At 49.1% G+C, this 21,117-nt stretch overlaps 1 protein-coding gene across 1 annotated transcript in view; it reads left to right on the top strand.

The window, feature by feature from the left end:
- Nucleotides 1-1,425: 1,425 nt before the first annotated feature.
- Nucleotides 1,426-21,117, top strand: part of Slc2a1 (solute carrier family 2 member 1) — a 29,982-nt gene continuing 10,290 nt past the window's right edge. Inside the window, exons 1-2 of the mRNA XM_090335057.1 lie at nt 1,426-1,666; nt 14,506-14,601. Coding sequence (XP_090191183.1) covers nt 1,649-1,666; nt 14,506-14,601 — 114 coding nt within the window. The 5' untranslated portion in view covers nt 1,426-1,648. The remainder of the gene's footprint in view (nt 1,667-14,505; nt 14,602-21,117) is intronic.

A 21,117-nucleotide genomic window follows, 5' to 3' on the forward strand; every position in this document is an offset into this window, starting at 1 on the left:
TGGGCATTCAGAGGTTGACTGACCTAGCCTTGGTGTGAGCCTGGGTTCTGCCGTGAGGGGTGAGGTGGAGCCTGTGGACTGGGCCCTGAGGAAAGGCTACCCTCCACATCAAATATACACGAGCAGAAGACTAACATGGTCTAGGACTCCAGAATGAAAGGCCAGGGGAGACACTGGAGGAGGGAAAGGGTGAGTAAGTCAGGGAGATGTGATACTCTCTGACATCCTGCTGAGGACAGAGGAGACAGGTGGTCCCCAACTTTTTGGGCTTAGCATTGAGAGGCTGTAGACAGGGGAGCCCTGGGCAGGGTCGTACTTAGAAAGGGCCTGCTCTCTTCCAGGACAAACCAGAGTTTCTGGTTGAAATTCAACCCACCATGATGCCTGCCACAGGTAAAGGATCCTGTGCCTAGCCTAGGATTTTGCCAGATGTTGAGACTGTGGTCTCTCCCTCAGTGATGGCCCACTGCTCTCGAAAAGGAAATTGGGTTACCACAACACCCTCATCAGGACCTGTAGACTTACCTTGTGTGAGCACATGTTAAATACTTCATGAACTCACCTGAGTTTTCGTTCTTCCTAGTGCTTGAATTGTGTTGTATATTTCATATCACTCAGAAGAAAACTTGGACCATTGGCCTGGCTAGGGCTGGTTTACAGGTAAGATGGTTCAATGCCAAGGTCTTCTGTGTCCTTAACCATTCAGTCTCTCATGTCCTCACACTGGGGTATTACCAAGGGGCCATTACCTGGACGGTCAGAAGTACAGGAAGACCTCAAGGAGGAGGTGATTTTACAGCAGGAGATAGGCAGACAGGTTGTTGTTGTTGTTTTGGCAGAGGGCCCAGCTAATACAAAAGCAGCAAGGCACTTCACTGGGAAAAAGGAATGTGGAGGAGAGGGAGAGGGAAGGGAGAACTCCATCACGGAGCAGGACCTCCCGCAGTCTCTCTAAAATACTTACTACAGCTTCCCACGTAAGAGACAGCTCTAAATGCGCGGTAAAGGTTAACTCACTTAATCTCCCTAACAGCCCTAGAAGGTCATACAATGATGATCTACAGCTTAACACAAGTTATTCAGTGGCACAGTGAGGAATCTAGGGTCTTAGCTCTTAAGCGCTATCCTACGCGGCTTCCAGTTTGCTTTCCGGCCAAGCACCAGCTCCTGCGTTTTGCTGGAAGCCACGGAGGCTCAGAGAGGTGTGCACACTTGCCTAGGTCACACAGCGAGCGCCCCCACGGGTCTGGAGCTCTGGGAGTAAGACAGTCAGCCAGAGCTAAGAAGCCGTCAGAAATCCTCCACCCCTCGCCCCCTCGCCCCCCCCTTCGGCCCCCCTTCCCCTAAGCTCCGCCCCGGACGTCTTTAAGGCCCCAGGCCCCGCCCCAAGGCTCTGCCCACAGGCCAGCCAATAGCTGGGGTCCTATAAACGCTCGCTTTGCGAGCTCGGTGCGACTGGCAAGAGGTAGATCCCGAGTTGGGTAGATCTGGGGCTGCGGGTCCCGGAGAGAACCCACCAGGGAGCGGGAGGCCCAGCCAGGGGAGTCGGAGTCGGAGTCTCGGGACCCGAGCGGAACCGGAGCCGGAGCGCACCGCTTGACGCCGCCCGCGCACTCGGCGCTGCCAGAGCCACCGGCGCAGCGCGGCCATGGAGCCCAGCAGCAAGGTGAGTGGAGCCCCGCGGGCCTCCGGGGAACAAAGCGGGGACCCGGGCGGACCTCCCCGCCCGCGCCGTGAGCCCGGGGCCGGCGGCGCGGCTCTCCGAGCCCCGCTCCAAGCCCCACCGGGAGCGCGGTGGCGATGGGCTCGGGATCTAGCGAGCGGGAAGACGCCGCGTGCGTATTTGGCGCCAGGACCGAGTCCCCGGCTTCCTTCCGGAGGCGCCGCGCCATCCACGCGGCCCGGCAGGGGCCGGAGACACAGGGCCCCAGCGCGGCACGTCGCGCACGACCTCGGCTGCGGCGGCCCTGCGCCGGCTCCTCCCGGTGCGGGGGAGGGGGCCCGAGCGCGGCGCCCATTGGCTGTGACAGCCGAGCCCCCAGCCCGGCCCCGGCCGCGGCGCGGAGGAGGCGGGACCCGCCCGCGCGTCCCGCGGGATCCGGGCGGCCGCTCCCCTCGCCGGGACCCCGCGCTGCGTGCGAGGCCTGCCCTAGGTGCTTCCCGGACCCGGCGCCGTCCTCGCGCCAGCCTCCGGAGATGCCCGGCCGGAGGGCACTTCCTGCGAGCCGGGCGAGGGGCGAGGGTGCCAGGCACGCGCTCCCTGACTCTCCCGGGGAGGCGGGCTGCGAAGGAGGCACGCGGGGCGGCTCGGGGGGGTGGGCAGGGCTGCCCGGGAGGCCGCCGGCGCGAGTCCGAGGCTGGGAAGGGGCCCTGGGCCGGAGTTGAGCTCCCGGAGCGCGCATCAGCGGGCCCGGAGCCAGGGACTCAGTCGTCTTTCGATGGTGCCCAGATCCAATCTCTCTCCCTCTTTCTCATTCCTTTTCCACCTGTGAACCGGCTGGTCCAGCAAAGGGGATCTTTGTGACTTGGCCCCAGAGCAGTTCCTTTTCAACAAGTATTTTTGAGCCTCCTCTGCTGGGCAGGGCAATGTTTTAGCCGTGTAGGCCCCTGCCTACAGTATTTTCCAAGACATTTCTTAATTTTAAAATATTCCAAGTAGTTTAGAACCTACTTGGATTTTCGGATCTCCTGGGCTGGGAAGATGATACAAGGATGTCCCTCCCGCAAGCACCTACTCACTCCTACACTCTTTTTTATTTTTACCTGGGATGCTGGGGGGGTGGAGCGCACAGGACTGAAGTCGGAATTGCGCTATGAGTTGTAGGTGCCTCTAGGTTGTCAGTGGGAAAATGCCTCTCCATATCCGTTGATCCTTGATGACTTGGGTTCCTTTCTGCCTCTTGGTTCTCGGGTGCCTTCATGGCTAAGCCAAAGTTGGGGGGGGGGGTAACGAAGTGAAAATACAAGAGAAGCGATCAGCGTAGTGACAAGGCTGACTCCAAAAGACCAAATAAATGCTTAGTTGTGTTGTCTCTGAGCTCTGGCGGACCACAACTTCTCCATGTAACTTGTTTTCATTTCTTCAAGAGGAAAGAACTGCGCGTTTGGTATGTGATGCCACACCTGGGTAGTTACATTGACTGCAGACAGAAGAGAGGAGATTTTCTCTTGTCACCTGCCACTGTCTCCTCTCACCTGTCACTTGCAGTTTTCCCAACTTGTGGCTAAAAATGTCACTCAGTGATCACTGACCACATAGCTCTGATATGCTTCCTTACCCACTCTGGAGCTCAGAGAAGGGAAGTTACATTCTTGAAGTCTACAGTTATCAAAGGGCTGAGCTGGATTTGGCCAATGACAAAGGGCTCTTCATTCCTACACCCACTGGCCCTTTTCACCACCATGTCTTGAATTTTGAGCTGAAGGGAGGAAATTTGCACCTGTGCCATCTGGTGTAAGTGCTACAGCAGGTGGGTGATTTTCACACATTTTTCCCCCCAAACTTTGTACTGTTCCTCCATCAGCAAATTGTGTTGGAGTGCTTCATTCCCAGAGCTAAACTGGACTTAGAAATTCATGTGTATAGACTCTTACCTTATGAGAGTATATACCTGTATCACATGGAAATCTTAAAATACAAGGTAGGGGTTACAGTAATATTTTACCCCTAAATTTTCTGTTCATTGTATACACCTTCTGGAATAAAGCCCCTGCCTTGGAAATTGTTGGAGAGCTTTTCTCATTTGGTCTGGTGATTCTGCCATGTTGGGAAGTTACTGCACCCTTCCCAGTGGGCTCCCAGCAATAATGGTCTTAATGATGTAGGAAGTAGAGAGGGAACAGGTGGAATTTCCTGGCCAGCCAGTGCTTTTGTCCACCATTTCTCCTGGGTAGTAGGAAAGAATGAGCCCTGCCTCAGATGTCTCATCTCACCATTTGTGCCCAATTCTACCCAGTCCTGGATGCCCTCTACTTTAACTATTAGTGCCTGCCATCCAGGCAAAGGAGAACTTGGAAATCTTCAAGGTTTCTCAGCCCGCCCCCACCCCCTTACAAAGGACATGAATAAACATGGGTAATCCTGCAGTGTGTTTTTTAAATCCCAATTTAACTTAGTTGCCTCATCTGCTGACCAATATTGTTTGTCATTAGAATGTTCTCTAATTCAGGGGCTAAAAGTGTGGGTGTCTTTCCCAGCACTTGCTACATTGTATTCACAGGGGCTTCAGCCTGGATTTAGAGGTCTGGCACTCTGGTAGTGTGAGGGCTTTTTTTTGGTTGGTTGCTTGTTTGTTTGGGGGGGGGCGGGGCAGAGAGAAGGTGCCAGACTACAAGTATTATAAATCAGGTAAAACATGAAAGCTCCCCCTGGTCTGTTCTTCCCAGCAGGAGTTTGTCAGGAAGCTGGTATATGGTGAGAGTCAGACTCAAAGTGAGATCAGCTAGTATGGCTGCCTACCTGGCTGTGTAGGCTTCTCTGTTCTCAGCTACCTGCCTAGTAGGTCCATTCTTGGGTAGTTTGAAAAAGTCTTTCACAGAACTAGGGGTATCGTTCTCAGCTACCTGCCTAGTAGGTCCATTCTTGGGTAATTTGAAAAAGTCTTTCACAGAACTAGGGATATCACTCAGTGGTAGACCACTTACTCAGCATGTGAGGCCCCCGGGTTACAACCTTGGCACTACAAAAATAAACAGGAAAAGTGAAAAACTGTTATGTCCTTCATCTTCCTTTGCTCCTCATTAGATTCAATGTTCCATGAAAAAATGACCTTGTCAAGGTCACATATTGAACCTCCCACCCTAAACCACTGGATGATATAAAATGATAAAGGAAAGTAGCATGTAGACCTTCCAGCCATTTGACAGATGGGGAAACTGAGGCCAGTGAAAGGAAAAGACAAGTCAGATCTGCCAGAAAAGAATTGAGGTGTTCAATGGTTCCCCAAAATTGTCCACCCACCTCAAATGGTAGCAATTCACAAGCCCAGGATTTCACAAGCCTTTTCTGGCTACAGTAGGATTGTGAAGGTTGTATTAGATATAACCTTTCTGTTCATGGAAACAAGTAGAGCTGTGGCCTGGTTTTTCTGGTGTCCTCAGTTTCCTTCTATGTAAAAGGAGGTCTCACTAATCGTGGTGGATGTGGTGAGACTGGCCTTGTGCTGGTGGCTATTTTAAGTGGTAAACCCTTTGCATGGCTAGGCTGGCCATACAAACAGTGTAAACAGCCTCAAGATGATCCTTGTCCTATTCTGAGCCCTACAGGGATTCTACTTGCCCCAGAGCTAAATCCCCTGATAATCAGCTTGAGGCTTCAGAGGGGAGCTCAGCTCTGTCTGCTCTAGATGATCACAGAGTGTCAGGGTCCAGAGCTCTGCTTCAGCTCCAAGGGTACTAGCGCCCCCTTCCTCCATGACTGGCAGAATTGACAAGGCCTAGGACAAGGCAAGGAAACTGCAGCAGTTGGGGTTTACAGGCTTTGGGCCTGCAACCTCACCCCTCATCTCACTCTTGGGGACAGAGATGACAAAGCTACTCAGTCTGGTAACCAAAGTCCCCAGGATGGTGGAGTCCAGGAAGGCTCCTGGCTAGACTCCTAGGCTCAGAGAGGCCGTGTCCAGGCTGGCAGACCCAGCCCTGGCTACCAAAACAGACCTCCAATTGTTACTACCCTCTGGGGAGGGATAAAGTAAGAGGGGTGGAGTGAAGCCTGAGGCTCTGTCATCCAGCCACCAAGCCTGGCTGTAGTGGATGCATAAACATTGGGTTTTGTGGTAAGGGAGCCAGGGGCTCCCAAGGTCTCAAACTTGGACAGGGGAAATATAGGAGGTCCATTCCCTAAACCATTTTTCTGGCTTTGGCCTCTCCAGAGCCTTTATACCTTAAAAGAGGAAAGTGCTCTCACCGAGCCACAGATGTAGGAGGCTTTGGCTATAGAGACACTGCTAGATAGCGGATCTGCTCAAATTGCATCTCCCCTGGCCTGGAATTTGGGGATAAGGAAAAGGAAGAGATACATCAGAAGTAGCTCTGCATTTATTCAAGGTTAGGCCAGCCACAAGTCTGTGGGAGCAACGTCCCCAGCCCTAGTAAGGATAATGCTCCCCTCTGGGTCAGGTGGACTAAGGTTAGCTAGGAGCAGGGGCCTCATGCAGGGAGGGGTGCTGGGGAGCCAAAGTAATTTTCAAAGCAGAGATGGGCCTAAGGCCCTCTGTTGTTGGAAGAGTGGGACTTGTTTGGAATGGGTGCAACTAAAGGTAAAAGAACTTCCTCAGCACTCCACAGCATCCAGCTTTCCTGCACATGCACTCCCTACTCCGTCTCTACTGTGTACCTGCTCCTGCTCTGTCTCGCCTGAGCATCTCCTCCTGCTCTTGGCCTGGATCTGCCTCAGCTCCCTCCAAGCATGGGCATGTGCTGGCTTGGGGTGGCTCTTACAGTGTGGCCCCAGATATCTGTCTGTACTTCCCTGAGTGCACCCCACCACTCTCCTACAGGCTTTGTTGGGTTCTTCCTATGTTGTGCTGTGTGGCGGCCATGTTATTTATTCACACGGTCAGAAGTGGCCATGAAGTTATATCGTGTCCACCTGTAGTATATTGGTGGCAGTCCTCAGCATGAGCTGAGCTCCCTGAGTGGTGGCTTGAGCCTCTATAGATGATTCCTGCATGCAGCTGGGTGCTGGCCTGAACACAGGCCAGAACAGCCAGGCGGCCGTCTTCACCATGTGTGTGGTAAGTAGCAGCAGCGTGTAGACAGTGGCCCTGTATAAAGTCACTCCTCTCTGAGTCTACCAGACACAAAATAGGTTGTAAAACTATGCCCTTTCCCCACTCCAGAACCATAAGACAGACAGACAGACATACACACACACACACACACACACACACACACACCCCTCAGTACTTCTGTGCCCATCTCATGCCACACACACAGCTGGACCCACCTCTTACCATCCATCCCCCAATCTGAGGTTGCCCCTATGCACCCACGCGCTGTGTGTAGGTTAGAGTATCTATTGGTATCCATTTTTTTCTCTCTTTTGCACATTTATTTATTAAAGACTTGAGCTGTTTGTGGAGCAGCCATTTACCTCCGGTATCATAAAGCATTAGGTGGAGTATTCAATTGTGGATTACCATTTGCTCCGACATTTCTGGAAGCAGTATATAGGGCATTTCAAGCCCTGGCATTGTCCAATAAAGCTCCCAGATGTAACTGAAAGAAACTGTATAAAATTTTAAAAAACAATAAGAAATGAAGCCATTTAAAGAAACATAAAAGTAAGAGGGCTGGGAGTTTGGCCTAGTGGTAGAGGGCTTGCCTAGCATGCATGAAGATCCAGATTTGATTCCTCAGTACCACATACCTAGAAAAAAAGCCAGAAGTGGTGCTGTGGCTCAAGTGGTAGAGCTCTAACCTTGAGGAAAGCCCAAAGACAATGCTCAGGCCCTGAGCTCAAGCCCCAGGACTGGCAAAAAAAAAAAAAAGAAAGAAAAAAAAAAGATAATAATAAATAAATAAATAAGAGAGTAAATGCTTTCTTCCAGTTGTCAGAACTCAGTACTCACCTTCAGAGGTGGTTTTAGGCATGTGCAGAAAAATGCCCATAAATGATATGTTTGTGTAATTGATTCCTATTTTGTATAGAGTCTATGCAGTTTATTCCATTCACCTGCCCAAGTCTTACAGGTACTTACAAGCCAGTTTATACACACACACACACACATACACACCAGGTGTCATTGGACAAGTTCATTATTTCCTTTTCTTTACAGGAAAATGTCCATTCCATGTGTATTTTACTCTTATTTTTTTCTTCTTTTAACAATTTACCCTGGGACTCAAGTCCACACAGATGTGTTGCATTCTTTCTAACAGCTATATAATACTCAGACATGTCCCACCATGATTAGTAAACCACACCCCTATACTTCAGAACTCTCCACTGATACATTAATATGTTGTTGGTTTTTTTTCCTCTGTTCTGGCCCTCTACTAAAATATCCGGTTGCACAGGTAGGGATTTGGTTTAGTTTATAGGTAAGTCCCATTTTCTAGAATGGCTGGGAGGAACATGCATTCAGACAAAATCGTTTAGATGTAATATCATCAGAAAACTTCAACTTTGGAGAACAGGAAAGTTCTTAGGAAAAAGAACTTTCATAAGGTCCCAGAAGGGGAGGGGCAGTGGACTTTGCATATGTCTAATGTTGTCACAATAATTTTATTTGCGCTGAGCTGGGGCCCATTTTACCGCCGAATAAGCACCTCCTCAGATATCCATAACCTAGCTCCTGACATCCTAACTCCCTCCCCGCCCCTACCCCAGTCCACACACACAGCCCAGTAAATCATTTGCATTTAACATCTCCTCCTAGAATGAGTACCTTTCCAGTTATTTAGAGCAAGTAATGTGTTTTTGCCTGAAAGCCTTCGAAAATCCTGCACAGTTTGTGCACCACCTTTGTATCTGTAGTAATTCAGGATCTGGGACAAATTTTCTATAAAGGGCTAGATAATGAATATTGTTGGCTTTGTGGCCCCAGGCTCTGCCTCAACCACTTAGCTGAACTGTTTGTTATATGTAATACAAATAATAGGTACATAAATGAGTATGGCTGTGTTCCAACAACACTATTAATGGTCCCTGAAATTACATTCATGGATCACAAAATCTCATCTATTTCTTCCCTCTCTTCCTCCCACCCCCCACCCAGAAATGGTAAGCCCATCCTTAGCTGGATTTGACCCCCTAGACTAGGTTGGGGGGTTCGGATAGTTTTGCCAACCTTGGCTTAGAACAAAATTCAGTAGTATCCGAAAATTCCAGAGCTTGATCCTAGGCTGTCTCAGTTCAGAATGGACAAGGCCCAGAGAGTTGCTGGAATGGAATTTGACCTACATAGAAAACAGGTAGAAACCTTGTTTCCTTCAGAGACCAGTACTCAGAAATGGGGAGACAGGAACAGACCTGACCAGGAAGGATATAGAACCTGGCATCAGAGGCATCTCCATTCCTGGTTTGAAGTTAAACAGAACCTACGAAGCTATTGTGGGTATGAGAAACCTCCTGATTTCTCCCTTGAAGTGGGAGCAATCTCTCCTCAGAGCTCGGTGGCTAAATCAGGATGTGTGAAGCAGCCCCTGGCAGAATGCCTACCACCTTGCTGGTGCTGCTGATAAGGGCCCAGCTCCCTCCTCTCTTCCCCTTTCAAGACTGACTAGCAACTTCTGCCTTCAGGGCCTTTACCCAGTGCCTAGGCTCAATCATGCAAGAATTCTTGAAGGAAATGGCTTTGAGTAGAATCAGTTCTTAACCTGAAGGTCAGGCTATCAGGGCTAGGTCAGAGGCTAAAAACACCAGGCTGGAGATCCGGAAAACTCAAATGCCAGCATTGCCTTTTATTTGCTGATTAAACTGAGTGCTTATTTTCAGACTTCAAGTTTCCGGTCTAACAAATGAGGGTTGCATAGCAATCTGCAATATGGGGTGGGTAGAGGAGGCTTTTTTTTTTTTTTATCCTCAGAATTTTATTCAAACGAAATCTTAGAAATGTACATAAAAAAAAAAAAAAAGGCAGGGAAAGGAACTGCCATGGCTCCTGTCTCTTGACCCAAGCTCCTTCAGCACATGCTTGACAACGCTGCTGGAAGCAGGACAAGGTGAAAGCAAAGGATGGATGGCTGGATACAGCTGGCTCAGTCCCTCCCACAGGAAATGCCCTGCCTCCAAGTGGCAGTGTGATGTGCCCTCCCTCTGTCAGTATTGACTGAGAATGTGCTGCAGGCCAAGCCCTGGCAGAGAGAGTGCTGAACAGAGGAAGAGCACCCAGACAGGGGTCAAAGGCCACAGGTAGGCCACCATCCGTCATCCCCGTGTGGGATGAGAGGTTCCAAAGCTTACCAGCTCACCAGTGGCTTCCTGAGAGAAGGCAAACTCTCACTGGATTCTCTGAATTAGGATAAATTGGAAAAGGGATTGTGAGACGGGGACCTAAGATAACCCCATGTATGCCAGAAGCTGAGCCTACGTGTTTACTGGTGTTCTCAGGATGGACAGTCAAGATTTGAACTGGCCTATCCGATTCAAAGTGTCTTCACTGCAGCCCTGTGGACTTGGAGTAGAAGTTTACTGGGGGGTGGGTAGAAGGAGCAGCAATAGCCTGGTCCTCCCTCTCAGAGCTGAGGAGCAGTGCTCATCAGGGTTTAATTGGCTCAGAATGAGCTCTGTTCTGGTACACACACACACACACACACACACACACTCTCTCTCTCTCTCTCTCTCTCTCTCTCTCTCTCTCTCTCTCTCTCTCTCTCTCTCTCTCTCTCTCTCTCTCTCTCTCTCTCTCTCTCTCTCTCTCTCTCTCTCTCTCTCTGTGCACAGAACTTGTTTTGTTCTTGATTAAATTGAGACATGGTGAGATTTTTGCTTTGCATTTGCCTTCTGCTTTTCCCTATTTAGGACATGCTGGCTGCAGCCACAGTAAATCAAGGTTCCATAGTTAAGGAGTTCCTACTTGGGAGTGGTAGATGGATATTAAGTTGGAGACAACAGAGGTAGCAGGCATTAGAGCCTGAAAGAGCATGGAATGTTCTAGAGGGTAGCCTTATTCTCAGAGGACGATGACAGGGCTGCTCAAGAACCAAATCTCTGGGTTCTACATTGCTCCCCCATCCTTTAAAAAGGCCTCCACAAGAAATCTACAAGCTATGAAATTGGTATCTAGCTTGCTACTTAAATAAACCCATGTTGAGTGAATTTTAGTTCTGGTTTCAGATTCAGCCACAGGCTGGTAGCGGCAGAAAGTCAAGCATGGCCCAGTTGAGCATAGTTTCCTGTTCTACTGATTGGACACACACTGTTAAGAACTCTGCCAGGCTCCATGATGGGCACCAATATATAACTTTTCTTTTTGGGGGAGAAGGGAGGCAGTTCTAAGGCTTGAACTCTGGGCCTAGGCACTATCCCTAAGCTTTTGTGCTCAAACCTCCACTTCCAGCTTTTAATAGTTAATTGGAGATGAGGGTCTCATGAACTTTCCTGCCAAGTTGACTTTTTTTATTTTTTATTATTATTATTATTATTATTATTATTATTATTATTATTATTATTATTATTTTGCCAGTCCTGGGCTTGAGCTCAGGGCCTGAGCACTGTCCTTGGACTTTCTCAAGGCTAGAGCTCTACCACTTGAACCACAGCACCATTTCTGGCTTTTTTCTATGTATGTGGTACTAAGGAATCGAACGCAGGTCTTTGTGCATGCTAGGCAAGCACTCTACCACTAAGCCAAACTCCTGGCTTCCACAGTTGACTTTGAGCCTCAATCCTCAGATCTCAGCTTCCTGAGTAGCTAGGATTCCAGGAGAGAAATTTAAAATCCCCATTTCTGAGTGGATGAGCACCAGTTTCTTAGTCTGGCTGTTTTAGTCCCTGGTTCTCCTCCCCCCACACACACCCTCCCCACGCACACACTGCACATACTGTTCTGTCTACCTGGAATGTAGTCTTGCCTCTGGTTTCCCACTTGGCAGACTCTGTTTGTCCTTCACACCCCAATTCCAATGTCACCTCCTGGGAACTCATCTTTGTCCCCAGGCAAAAATAGAAGTTTCCCTCCGGGGTTCCTCTAGTTCCCTGTACCAGCCCTGCCAAAGCCTGGACCAAACTGGCTTTCCATTCTCTTTGTCTGCCTCCTCATCAGGACCCTCTGGCACCATGCTTCCTGTCAGGCATGGGGTCTCAGCAGAGACCACATGAAGGTATGAGAGAGAGAGAGAGACAGAGACAGAGACAGAGAGAGAGAGAGAGTGAGTGTGTGTGTGTGTGTGTGTGTGTATAGCATGGGTCATTGAGTCTAGTGAATTCTACTGCAGCAGCATTCCCAGGTGGGTATGGATATTACTCAGGATTTAGAAGTTTGACCTTGACCTGCCAACGGTCACACTTACAGAGGGATTTGTCCTTGGCTGCCAGCATTGCCCACTCCCGGTCTAGCTGCTGCACAGTGGGGCCTCAGCTTCTGGCATTTGAGAAGTCAGACTTAAGTAAAGCAGGGCCTGTAGTGCAGTGCTTGTCTCACACATCTTTCTGCAGCCTGATTCACTTGTGTCTACCCACATAAATTTTGCAAGGTCTATGGATCATCTCAGAGAAAAGTGAAATCTCTTATCTTGCCACCTGTCTCCCCAACCTTTGTGTGTGTGTGTGTGTGTGTGTGTGTGTGTGTGTGTGTGTGCTAGTACTGAGGCTTAAACTTAGGGCCTGGGCACCAAGGCTTTTTTACTTGAGGCTGGCACTCTACCACATAAGCCACAGCTCTTATTTCTAGTTTTTTGATGGTTAATTGGAGATGGGAGTCTCACAGACTTTTCTGTCCTTGCTGACTTTGAGCTGTAATCTTCAAATCTTATACTTAGACCCCTGAGTAGCTAGGATTACAAGTGTGAGCCAGCTCCTGTGCATTCTTTTAAGTAGGTACACATATTTCCCATTCCCAATTTTGATGTGTTTGGGAGGGTTTTTTGTTGTTGTTTTTTGTTTTTTTTTTTTTTTTGCCAGTCTTGGGCTTGAGCTCAGGGCCTGAGCACTGTCCTTGGGTTTTCTCAAGACTAGAGCTCTACCCCTTGAGCCTCAGCACCACTTCTGGCTTTTTTCTATGTATGTGGTGCCAAGGAATCGAACCTGGATCTTCGTACATCCTAGGCAAACACTCTACCACAAGACCAAACTCCTGGCCCTGTGTTTGGTTTTTATACAAAAGGTTGCAGGCAATATATACTGCTCTGGAGCTTGTTCTTAACACTATCCCTTGGAGACTGTACCAAATCAACACATAAAAGACATGAACCACATTCAGAGTCTTTAATTACCATCTCCTGCAAGGGGTGCAGGAAATGATTTTCTATTTCTCCGTACTTTAAATATGTTATATAAAAATAAATTCTAAAACTTAAAAAAGAACCTACTGTATTCCAGTATGTAGCCGTGACTAAGTCATTCATTTGCACTGATAGTTCTATTTCTCTTCTAATATGTATTGAAATAGAGAGATGCTTTCCTAGCATATATAAGCACCACACCAAGATACCCCTGAGCTAAGAATGCATGTAACTCACCAGACAGAAAGCCCAGCACACATGGAGGTTCTAGCTGCCACCATTAAGCCCTTTTGGTAATGGTTAGTACCTTACTACAGCCTCTTCTTCAATCCCAATGTTCACTTGATGGCCTGGACTTGTCCAGAGGCTTGTCAGGAGTTCACTGTACATACAACCCTGAAAAGGTTGAGGGAAGTGAGAGTTAGGGTAGGTGGAGCCTTTTGAGGATCTAGAGCTAATGGGCACTCCATGGCAGAAGGAAAGCCTAGACATGTAGGCTATGTGTCCAGAGACTACCCAACAAAGGATAAACAAGATAGGTCACTGGAAGGAAGTCCTCCATGCCCTGACATAGAATAAGTTTCTGAGTTTTGCATTGTGGGTAGCCTGAGTCCCCTTCCTCTTTCTCAGCCTGGAATATAAGAACCGTGGCTTTGGTAATCTTGTTCTTCAGAAGATCTACGTAGAGTAAATCTATTTACGGCCCGCCCAGCACTATCTGCACCAGTCTCTAGCACTGTATGTGTCAGTCTTAAAGTCAGCACTTTGGCAATGCTCCCACAACCAGTTCAGGACCTGTCTTGTCATATTTCCTGGCTGAAAAAGAGTACTCACCTTTGTCTAGCCAGCAGGCACCTCTCTGGCCTTTTACCTGTGTGTAAGCAAGGCCCTTTCACCTGCTGTCCCTTCCTATAGCCCTTTGTCCTAAGAAACACTTCACCTGACAACTGTCATTCACCGGTGTCCCGTTCTGTTTTAGCTGATATGCCAGCTGTGCAAAAGTAACCCTGGAAGTCTTTGGTTTGAGTGGCATTATTGTGAGAAGCACACCGCTTGGATCCAGAGCCCTGAGCTCCCAACCTCAGTTTCACTGTAGAAACCAGAGTGATGTGAACTAAGAGCTTAAGGGGCGGACCATATCTCCACTGCTTAAGTAATGGGATTGCCATTTCACAGACAAATGTGGAAGATGAGGAGGCATTCTGAGGACATAGACAGATGGGCTAGCACCTTTGGGTCGGGATGAAAGCCTTTCCTCCTGTCTGCGCTACTGTTATATCCTATGCTTCCTCATCGTGCATGTAGGAAGTTGATTGTTGGATATCCAAGAGGATCTGGACCCCCAGTATGATTCTCACAAAAGGAATGAGACCCCCAGAGAGTCAAACCTGCCTGTAGAAAGAAGACTGATTTTCCTCCTCTCTCCCAATAAAGGGGTAGAAGTCAACAGGGCTGGTTTGGGCACCTGGAATCAGGAAATAGCCGAGTTTCTTGGAAGAAGGGCAGTGTGTTACCAGGAGCCAGGCAAGATACGTGTACACAGAAGCCTGCCAGCATAGACTTTGCTGCAGTAACCTGAGCCCAGACATGTCCGTAACCGTGTGGTTTCTTTCTCTGCAGAGAGTGACGGGCCGCCTCATGCTGGCCGTGGGAGGGGCAGTGCTTGGATCCCTGCAGTTTGGCTACAACACTGGAGTCATCAATGCCCCCCAGAAGGTGAGTGCTGTACCATCTTTGGCCTACAAGCACCAACTTGCTCTGCATACCACACACGTGCACTTCCCCCCCCCACACACACACACCTATGATGCCACCTGGGTATCCTCCATTGACACCTGCCTCCCCAGGCAGGGCCCATGGAATCCTCTGGTCTGTACAGGTCATATGGACCAGTTTCCTACCCGGCATGGCCATTAATAATGACCAGAGCAACACTCAGTACAGTGAGGCCGCATTAATCTGGTAACATGGCCTCCCAAGGGCTTTTATAGAGCTTAGCTTCCTTGAGGTTCATTGTTGTAAGGTGGGCTGGCAACCATCATCCCTCCTCCCATCCTGCAGGTAGAAAAGATGGTCAGAGGAGAAACCTGCTCAGTGACACCCATCCCAGAACCAGTGTATACACACGCGCGCACACACACACACTACATGAACTGTGTTCACACTCTATCCATCCAGTTCCAGGCTGAAACTATCTCCTCTCTCTAGAGGCCCTGTGCCAATCAAAGCCCAAAATGGTAGAATCTTGCCCTAGGGAACCACAGGGAATAGAGTCTGGCAGGCTTCCTTCTCTCCAGAGCACATCCAAGACCTGCCCTTACTTGCTCACTGGGATGTCAGGCCTGCAAGGGACCCTAGTGGTCACCTCCAGCCCAGCCTCTTGCTTAGGGAGGAGTTCAGCAGGAAGGGAAGTTGTAGCAGTCTCTCTAGATTTTGGCATGTGTTTATGAGGTTGGGTAATGACTTCCCTTTATAGAAAGGGAAACTGAGGCCCAGGTCACCAGTAAATAGTGGAAGCTCCTGTTTCTGTGACCTCAGGCTGTCTTCCTAACCAACTGCCCCACCATTTATAAAATTCATATCTTTGTAGGGAATGCTCCTGAGAGTGTCTACTGGCCATGTGGGTGAGGCCAGACAGTGTGGCTAGCTTCCGGGGACAGGGGCCTGTTGTGGGGGAACTGGACAGCATGTAGAGTCACACTAGGCTTCTTCCAAGTAGGTGGGAGGTGGTTTGGGGACCACACCCACCAGGAAGGCTTGGCCAGCTGAGTCATACCAAGCTACAGCAGATCTCATGGGACTTTTCCAGCCTTGCATGGTGTGGTGGCTGTGGACCTATACTTGGAACAGCCCCAAATGCTGCTTTTGCTAAATGTACTGTTTTTGTAAGGTGTGTGCTCCCTTTTAGAATCTTTTTTTGGGGGTGGGGGACAGGTCATGGAACTTGAACTCAGGGCCTGGGAGCTGTCCTTGGTCTCTTCTGCTCAAGGCTAGCGCTCTACCACTTTGAACCATGACCCTGTTTCCAGTTTTCTGGGGGTTAATTGGCGATAAGTCTCTCATGGACTTTCCTGCCCAGACTAACTTCAAGCCATGATCCTCAGCTCTCAGTCTCTTGAGTAGCTAAGATTATAGGCATGAGCCACCAACACCCAGCTCCTTCTGGAATCTGGCTGGAAAGTCTACAAGATGAAGAAACTGAGCTCTGTATAGTTCCCTAGGAACCCCTAAATTCAGATCTAATTGGTCTGTGATGCTGTTTGAACATCAAATGTTGAAGCTTTCAAACAGATTCTACTTCACAGCCTAGGTCAGGAACTGTTAGAGTAAGCAGTGTCATGTTGGTGGGTTAGTAAGTTAGTAACAGAACCAACACACTCTTAAGTCAGTATAGAGGAGGTATTTCCTATTTCTGGAACAGGGCAAGATGAGCAGACAATTTGCAGAGGAGGGAAATAAAATGCCCGGAAGAAAGCAGCATATGTTGAGTAAGGATGAACGCTTTTGTATGCCAATAGGTGGAACCAGAAGAGAGAGTGAGAGTCTTGAAGTCATGGCAAGCCAGAATTAAACCACTATAGACATTGTGAGTAGGTTCGGTCTGCAGAATAGCCAACCTCCAGGATGCTGTGGCCCAAACAGAATGAGCATGTGAGGCGGACTTCATAGGACAGACAGTTGGAGTCTATGAGGACAGGCAGGATCAGGTTTGCATCTTAGGAAACCAATTGAGGCTCCTCGTGTGTGGTGTGGTGGATCTGGAGTAGAGGCACTAGCAAGAAGCCGCTGTTGCTGTCATGGCCTAAAAATGAACCCTGGGAAGGAGTGGCAGGATTTGCTCACTAGTTCACCATGCAGGCAAGAGAGAACAATTCAAAATCGGCTTCTAGTTTTCTGGTTCTAGAGGTGTGGGAAGTAAGGAGGAAGCAGACAGGAAAAGAGCTGGTAGGTGATGCAAGGTGGCAGGATTTGAGGTATGGTGCAGTAGTACTGGGCATGAGCAGAGGGTGTGCTTCTTAGACACATGCAGGCTGGAGGCAGATAGAAGACTGACACATGGGTATGGAAGATCACCCAGGGAGACTTCAGGACCAGCCCCCATGAACACCTCCAGAGGACACCACAGAACACCACAGAAGAGGAGCCGATACCTAATCTGAGGTCTTGAAGGGCAAGGGCATTTGTCTGGCTTATCCAGTGTCAGTTCCAGGGGTACCTAGAACAGTACCCATAGTAATGGGCCTAAGAACTGCAAGGGAGAGAAAGCTGTCAGATGTCCAGAGCTTTAACTGGACTCTTGCTGAATGGAGAAGTCCATAAATGTCTCCTGTTGGAAAGGCTGGCATAGGCCGAGCAGCACATGGAGAAGTCTCCCTAGAGTGAAGAGGATGAAGAGGGAGAACACACACACACACACACACACACACAGATTTTTATTGCGGATTTCCTTTGTAAATAGATTGTAAAAAATCAGCAGGGAGAAAATGAAGATATAGAAGTAAGGACAGGAGTCCTGTAGACTCCAGTGGTATTAAAGCAGAAGCCAGGAGGCTACATTTGACCAGAAGGGCCATGGTGGGTCATGGGGGCTTGAACTCCCCTGGGTGCTGTCCCTGAGCTCTTCAGCTCAAGGCTACTACCCTATCCTTGAGCCAAGCCCCACTTCCCATTTTCTAGAGGTTAATTGGAGATAAGAGTCTCAGGTCCTTTTGTGCTTGGGCTGGCTTTGAACCTTGATCCTCAGATCTCAGCCTCCTGAGTAGCTAGGATTACAGGGGTGAGCCACTGCACCTGTGCTTGAGAAAAAATCTAGAAGGAAGTTCTCCAGTCAAACCCTAGAGCTTCCTGTGGTCAGAAGAGCTGAGCACAGGTGACACAGGAAGAATGGTGAGCCAGAAGGAGGACCCAGCACGGAGCGCCAGCTGAGGCTGTAAACTTGAGTTTATGGAAACATTTAGGGACACCTGTCCAAAGGTCACTTCAGAAACCAGCCTTGGGAACACACTGAAATCTAGTGGTGTTTCCGGGCCAAGCATAGAGGTTAGTTTGTAATTTATAGACTCATATCATACAGGCCTATATCCAATCAGGGGCCGATCATAAGTGTTTAACATACAAACATGTAAAAGTAGGAAATGAAAATCCAGCACTGAGCCTGTAGAACAAGACAGTGACCCATCCATCCCCAAAGGCACAGTGATTGGATTCTGCCAACACTGTTATTCAACAAGGACCACTCTGTGTGAGGCACTGTCCTCTACAGCAGAGGGACAGAGCAGAGAATATGCAGGACACCTCCCAGCTCTCAGAGCTGCCTCAATTGAGGAACCAGGCATGATCCAACCCAGGCTCTGTCCCTGCCCTCCAAGAACTTCCACTACAGGAGTGGATGAGGGAGTCCCTAAGTGTCTAGGGGATTGGTTCCAGAACCCCCACATACCAAAATGCTCACTTGCTTTTTACCATCATAAAGTACTTGCACATAACTCATGCACATCCTCCCATGTACTTTGAATCATGAATCATTTCTGAATTACTTAGAATACTAATACTATGTAAATGTTGTGTCACTAGTTTGTCTATTGTTTAGGGAGTGACAAGGAAAAAGATTCAGTACAGGTTCAGTTTTTCAAATATTTATGATGCCCTACGGACACTGTAGGGCAACTGTATAATTTATAGAGGCTTTTAAAGCTGAGAGCAACTTAGGAGGAAATGAGCAATGCTGGGTTGGGGGGTGAGGGAGAGACAGGAGTGTCTTTGTGAAGGATTTGGCTGCACAGTTAGACCTTGCAAGGGGCAGTTGGTTCCACAGGGAGGAAGGCCAGGTATCCAGGCAGAAGGGACGGCATGTGCAAAGATGCAGTAGTGCGAAGTGTTAGAGTGCTAGGGAGTTGGCTGGCCCTCTGTACTGGGCACCTCCGTTTCCCAGCTCTGCTCCAGAGGGCTTCTCCTAGGAAGCAGCTTTGGGCTGGCTGTGGCTCTCTGGGAAGAAATTTTGCCCATCAGTGCTGAAGAAGCTGGTTCCTCTGCTCAGTACCAGGAGGTTGTTTTCTGCCATAAAACAGGCCTGAAGGGCTTCCTTTTGGAAGTGGTTAATTAATCATGATATTATCTTAAATGTTTACACAGAACCTACCTTAAATTACCTCTTCTCAGCCTTAAATAAAAGGCAGTCAGGCTAAGACCATCTTCCCAAATAGAGAAGGGCATCCTGGCCCTTCTGCTGGGGTACCTCCATACTGCCTGTCCTCCAGAAATGACAACAGGCCATTGAGAAATCAAGTCCTCATCAAGGGGCAGTGTCCAGCATGTCTGGGAATGAGGCAAGTGGCACAGCCCTCCTTGTTTGACAAGGGAGGACCCCAGTCCATAGAGGTAAGGCTTGCCAGAAATGAACTGGCTTGGTGACTGAAATGAACTGAACAGAGCTTTCTAAAGGCAAGACCTAAGCTGGGAGTTTGGCCTAGTGGTAGAGTGCTTGCCTCTCATGCATGAAGACCCAGGTTTGATTCCTCAGTACCACATAGAAAAAGCTGGAAAGGGTGTTGTGGCTCAAGTGGTAGAACGTTCAGAAAGCTCAAGAAAGAAAGCTCAAGGACAGTGTTCAGGCCCTGAGTTCAAGCCCCAGGTCTGGCAAAAATAAATAAATAATGAAGGCAAGACCTGCCTTTCAACCCAAGCCCCCAGGCAGCCTCTCCTTGAACTCTGCCAGGATCTAAAGAGTCCTGGATTTTTCTCCCTCTCTTTCTCCCATTACCACAGACTTTTATCATGCCAGACATGGATCTAAAAGCTTTCAGAATGGTAATTCAATTGTTACTCATAATAACTCCATTAGGGGGTACTATAAACGTTCTATAAGAAATTAGGGTACAAAGATGTTAAGCAGCTAAACTAAGGACACACGGGTAGTTAAGGGGCAGAGCTGGGACCTGAGTGTAGAGAGTCAGGCTCATCTGTGCCTCTGAACTCTACAGAAGCCTGGCACCTGAGCAGCCATTCACACACCCACAGCTGCCACCAACCGCGTCCCTTATGCTCTGAGTTCAGAGCTGACTCAAGCTCAGTCATTTACCAGCATCACAAGAGTTCCCCACACAGTTTCTTAATCCCATTACACCATCATATCCTCTCACAGCCCCATCACTTCTGAAGCCCCTTGGAACTTTCCAGCTCTGAGCTGGGCACCAATGACACTGAAGACTCAAGCCATCTGAGTTCAAGTTTAGTGTAGAGCAAGTGCATGGTACCTCAGCTTATAGACAAAGACAAGTGGACCAGAGAAGGTCCTTGGCCCCATCCAGCAAGGTGTCTCCTCTTCGGCCCTGTTCTTTGTTGTAGTTTGTTTTAACTGTAGAAATCTTTGGTATTGAGTTGTAAACTCTGTAGGATGAAGCATATGCCAGTGTAACAGCAAAAAATGGTCTCTGCACATGAGCAGTTGTCCTTTGGGGTGGAGGGGAAGCAAATGGCCCCCATGCGAACAGCATGGTGACAAGAAGGAGGGCTTTCTAGAGGAGGGCCTGCATTCACTGCAGGGTGACTATGTGTAATGGAAAGAAGCTCAAGCAAAATGCATGGACGCTTCCGGTGTCTTGGTCCTGTGGGAGTGTCGCCGTGTCTGCCAGAGGAAGAGCACATGAGTCACTGTGGGGGAGGAGACACTTCATCCTGAGGGCTGGGAAGGGCTCTGCACAGGGCTGCCCCCGTGAGATGAAGACTCCTGCCTCTGTACAGGATACTCTGGACACTGTGGACCAGGGAGGAGGCTGCTGTGGGCAGGGCAGGGTCTTGGCCTTGGTTTGAATATGGGCCATATCGGGATTCCTCCAGGGAAACAGCCTGAGTGGTGTAGCTCTCTGTTGCCAGTTAGGGCCCAGTTTCTAGCTCCAACCTGGGTCTCTTCCCCCACAGTCCCAGAGAAAGGCCCCAGAGGACACAATGGGTGGTGGGACTATCTATCCAACCCCACCTGAAACATCTGGTTCTGAACTCCCGGTTGACTCTGGGTATGGCTGAACTGCTATGGAGACATAAGCTCTGGGCTGAACCAGGGGCAGGGAGACACAAGAGCCAGCTCCAACTGAAAGGGAGGAGATGCTGGGAATGGGGGTCAAGGCCAGGCTGAGGGAGTGAGCTGGACAAGCTGGTCCTTTCCTCCTGAGGAAAGAAGGGAAAATTGACTGCTGAGCCCTTTTGTCCCTACAGAAACATCGAGGAAAAAGGAAG

This window comes from Megascapheus bottae, chromosome 6 (genome assembly GCF_031878675.1).
Source record: "Megascapheus bottae isolate mThoBot1 chromosome 6, mThoBot2.hap1, whole genome shotgun sequence".
NCBI classification, from domain to species: Eukaryota; Metazoa; Chordata; class Mammalia; order Rodentia; family Geomyidae; genus Megascapheus; species Megascapheus bottae.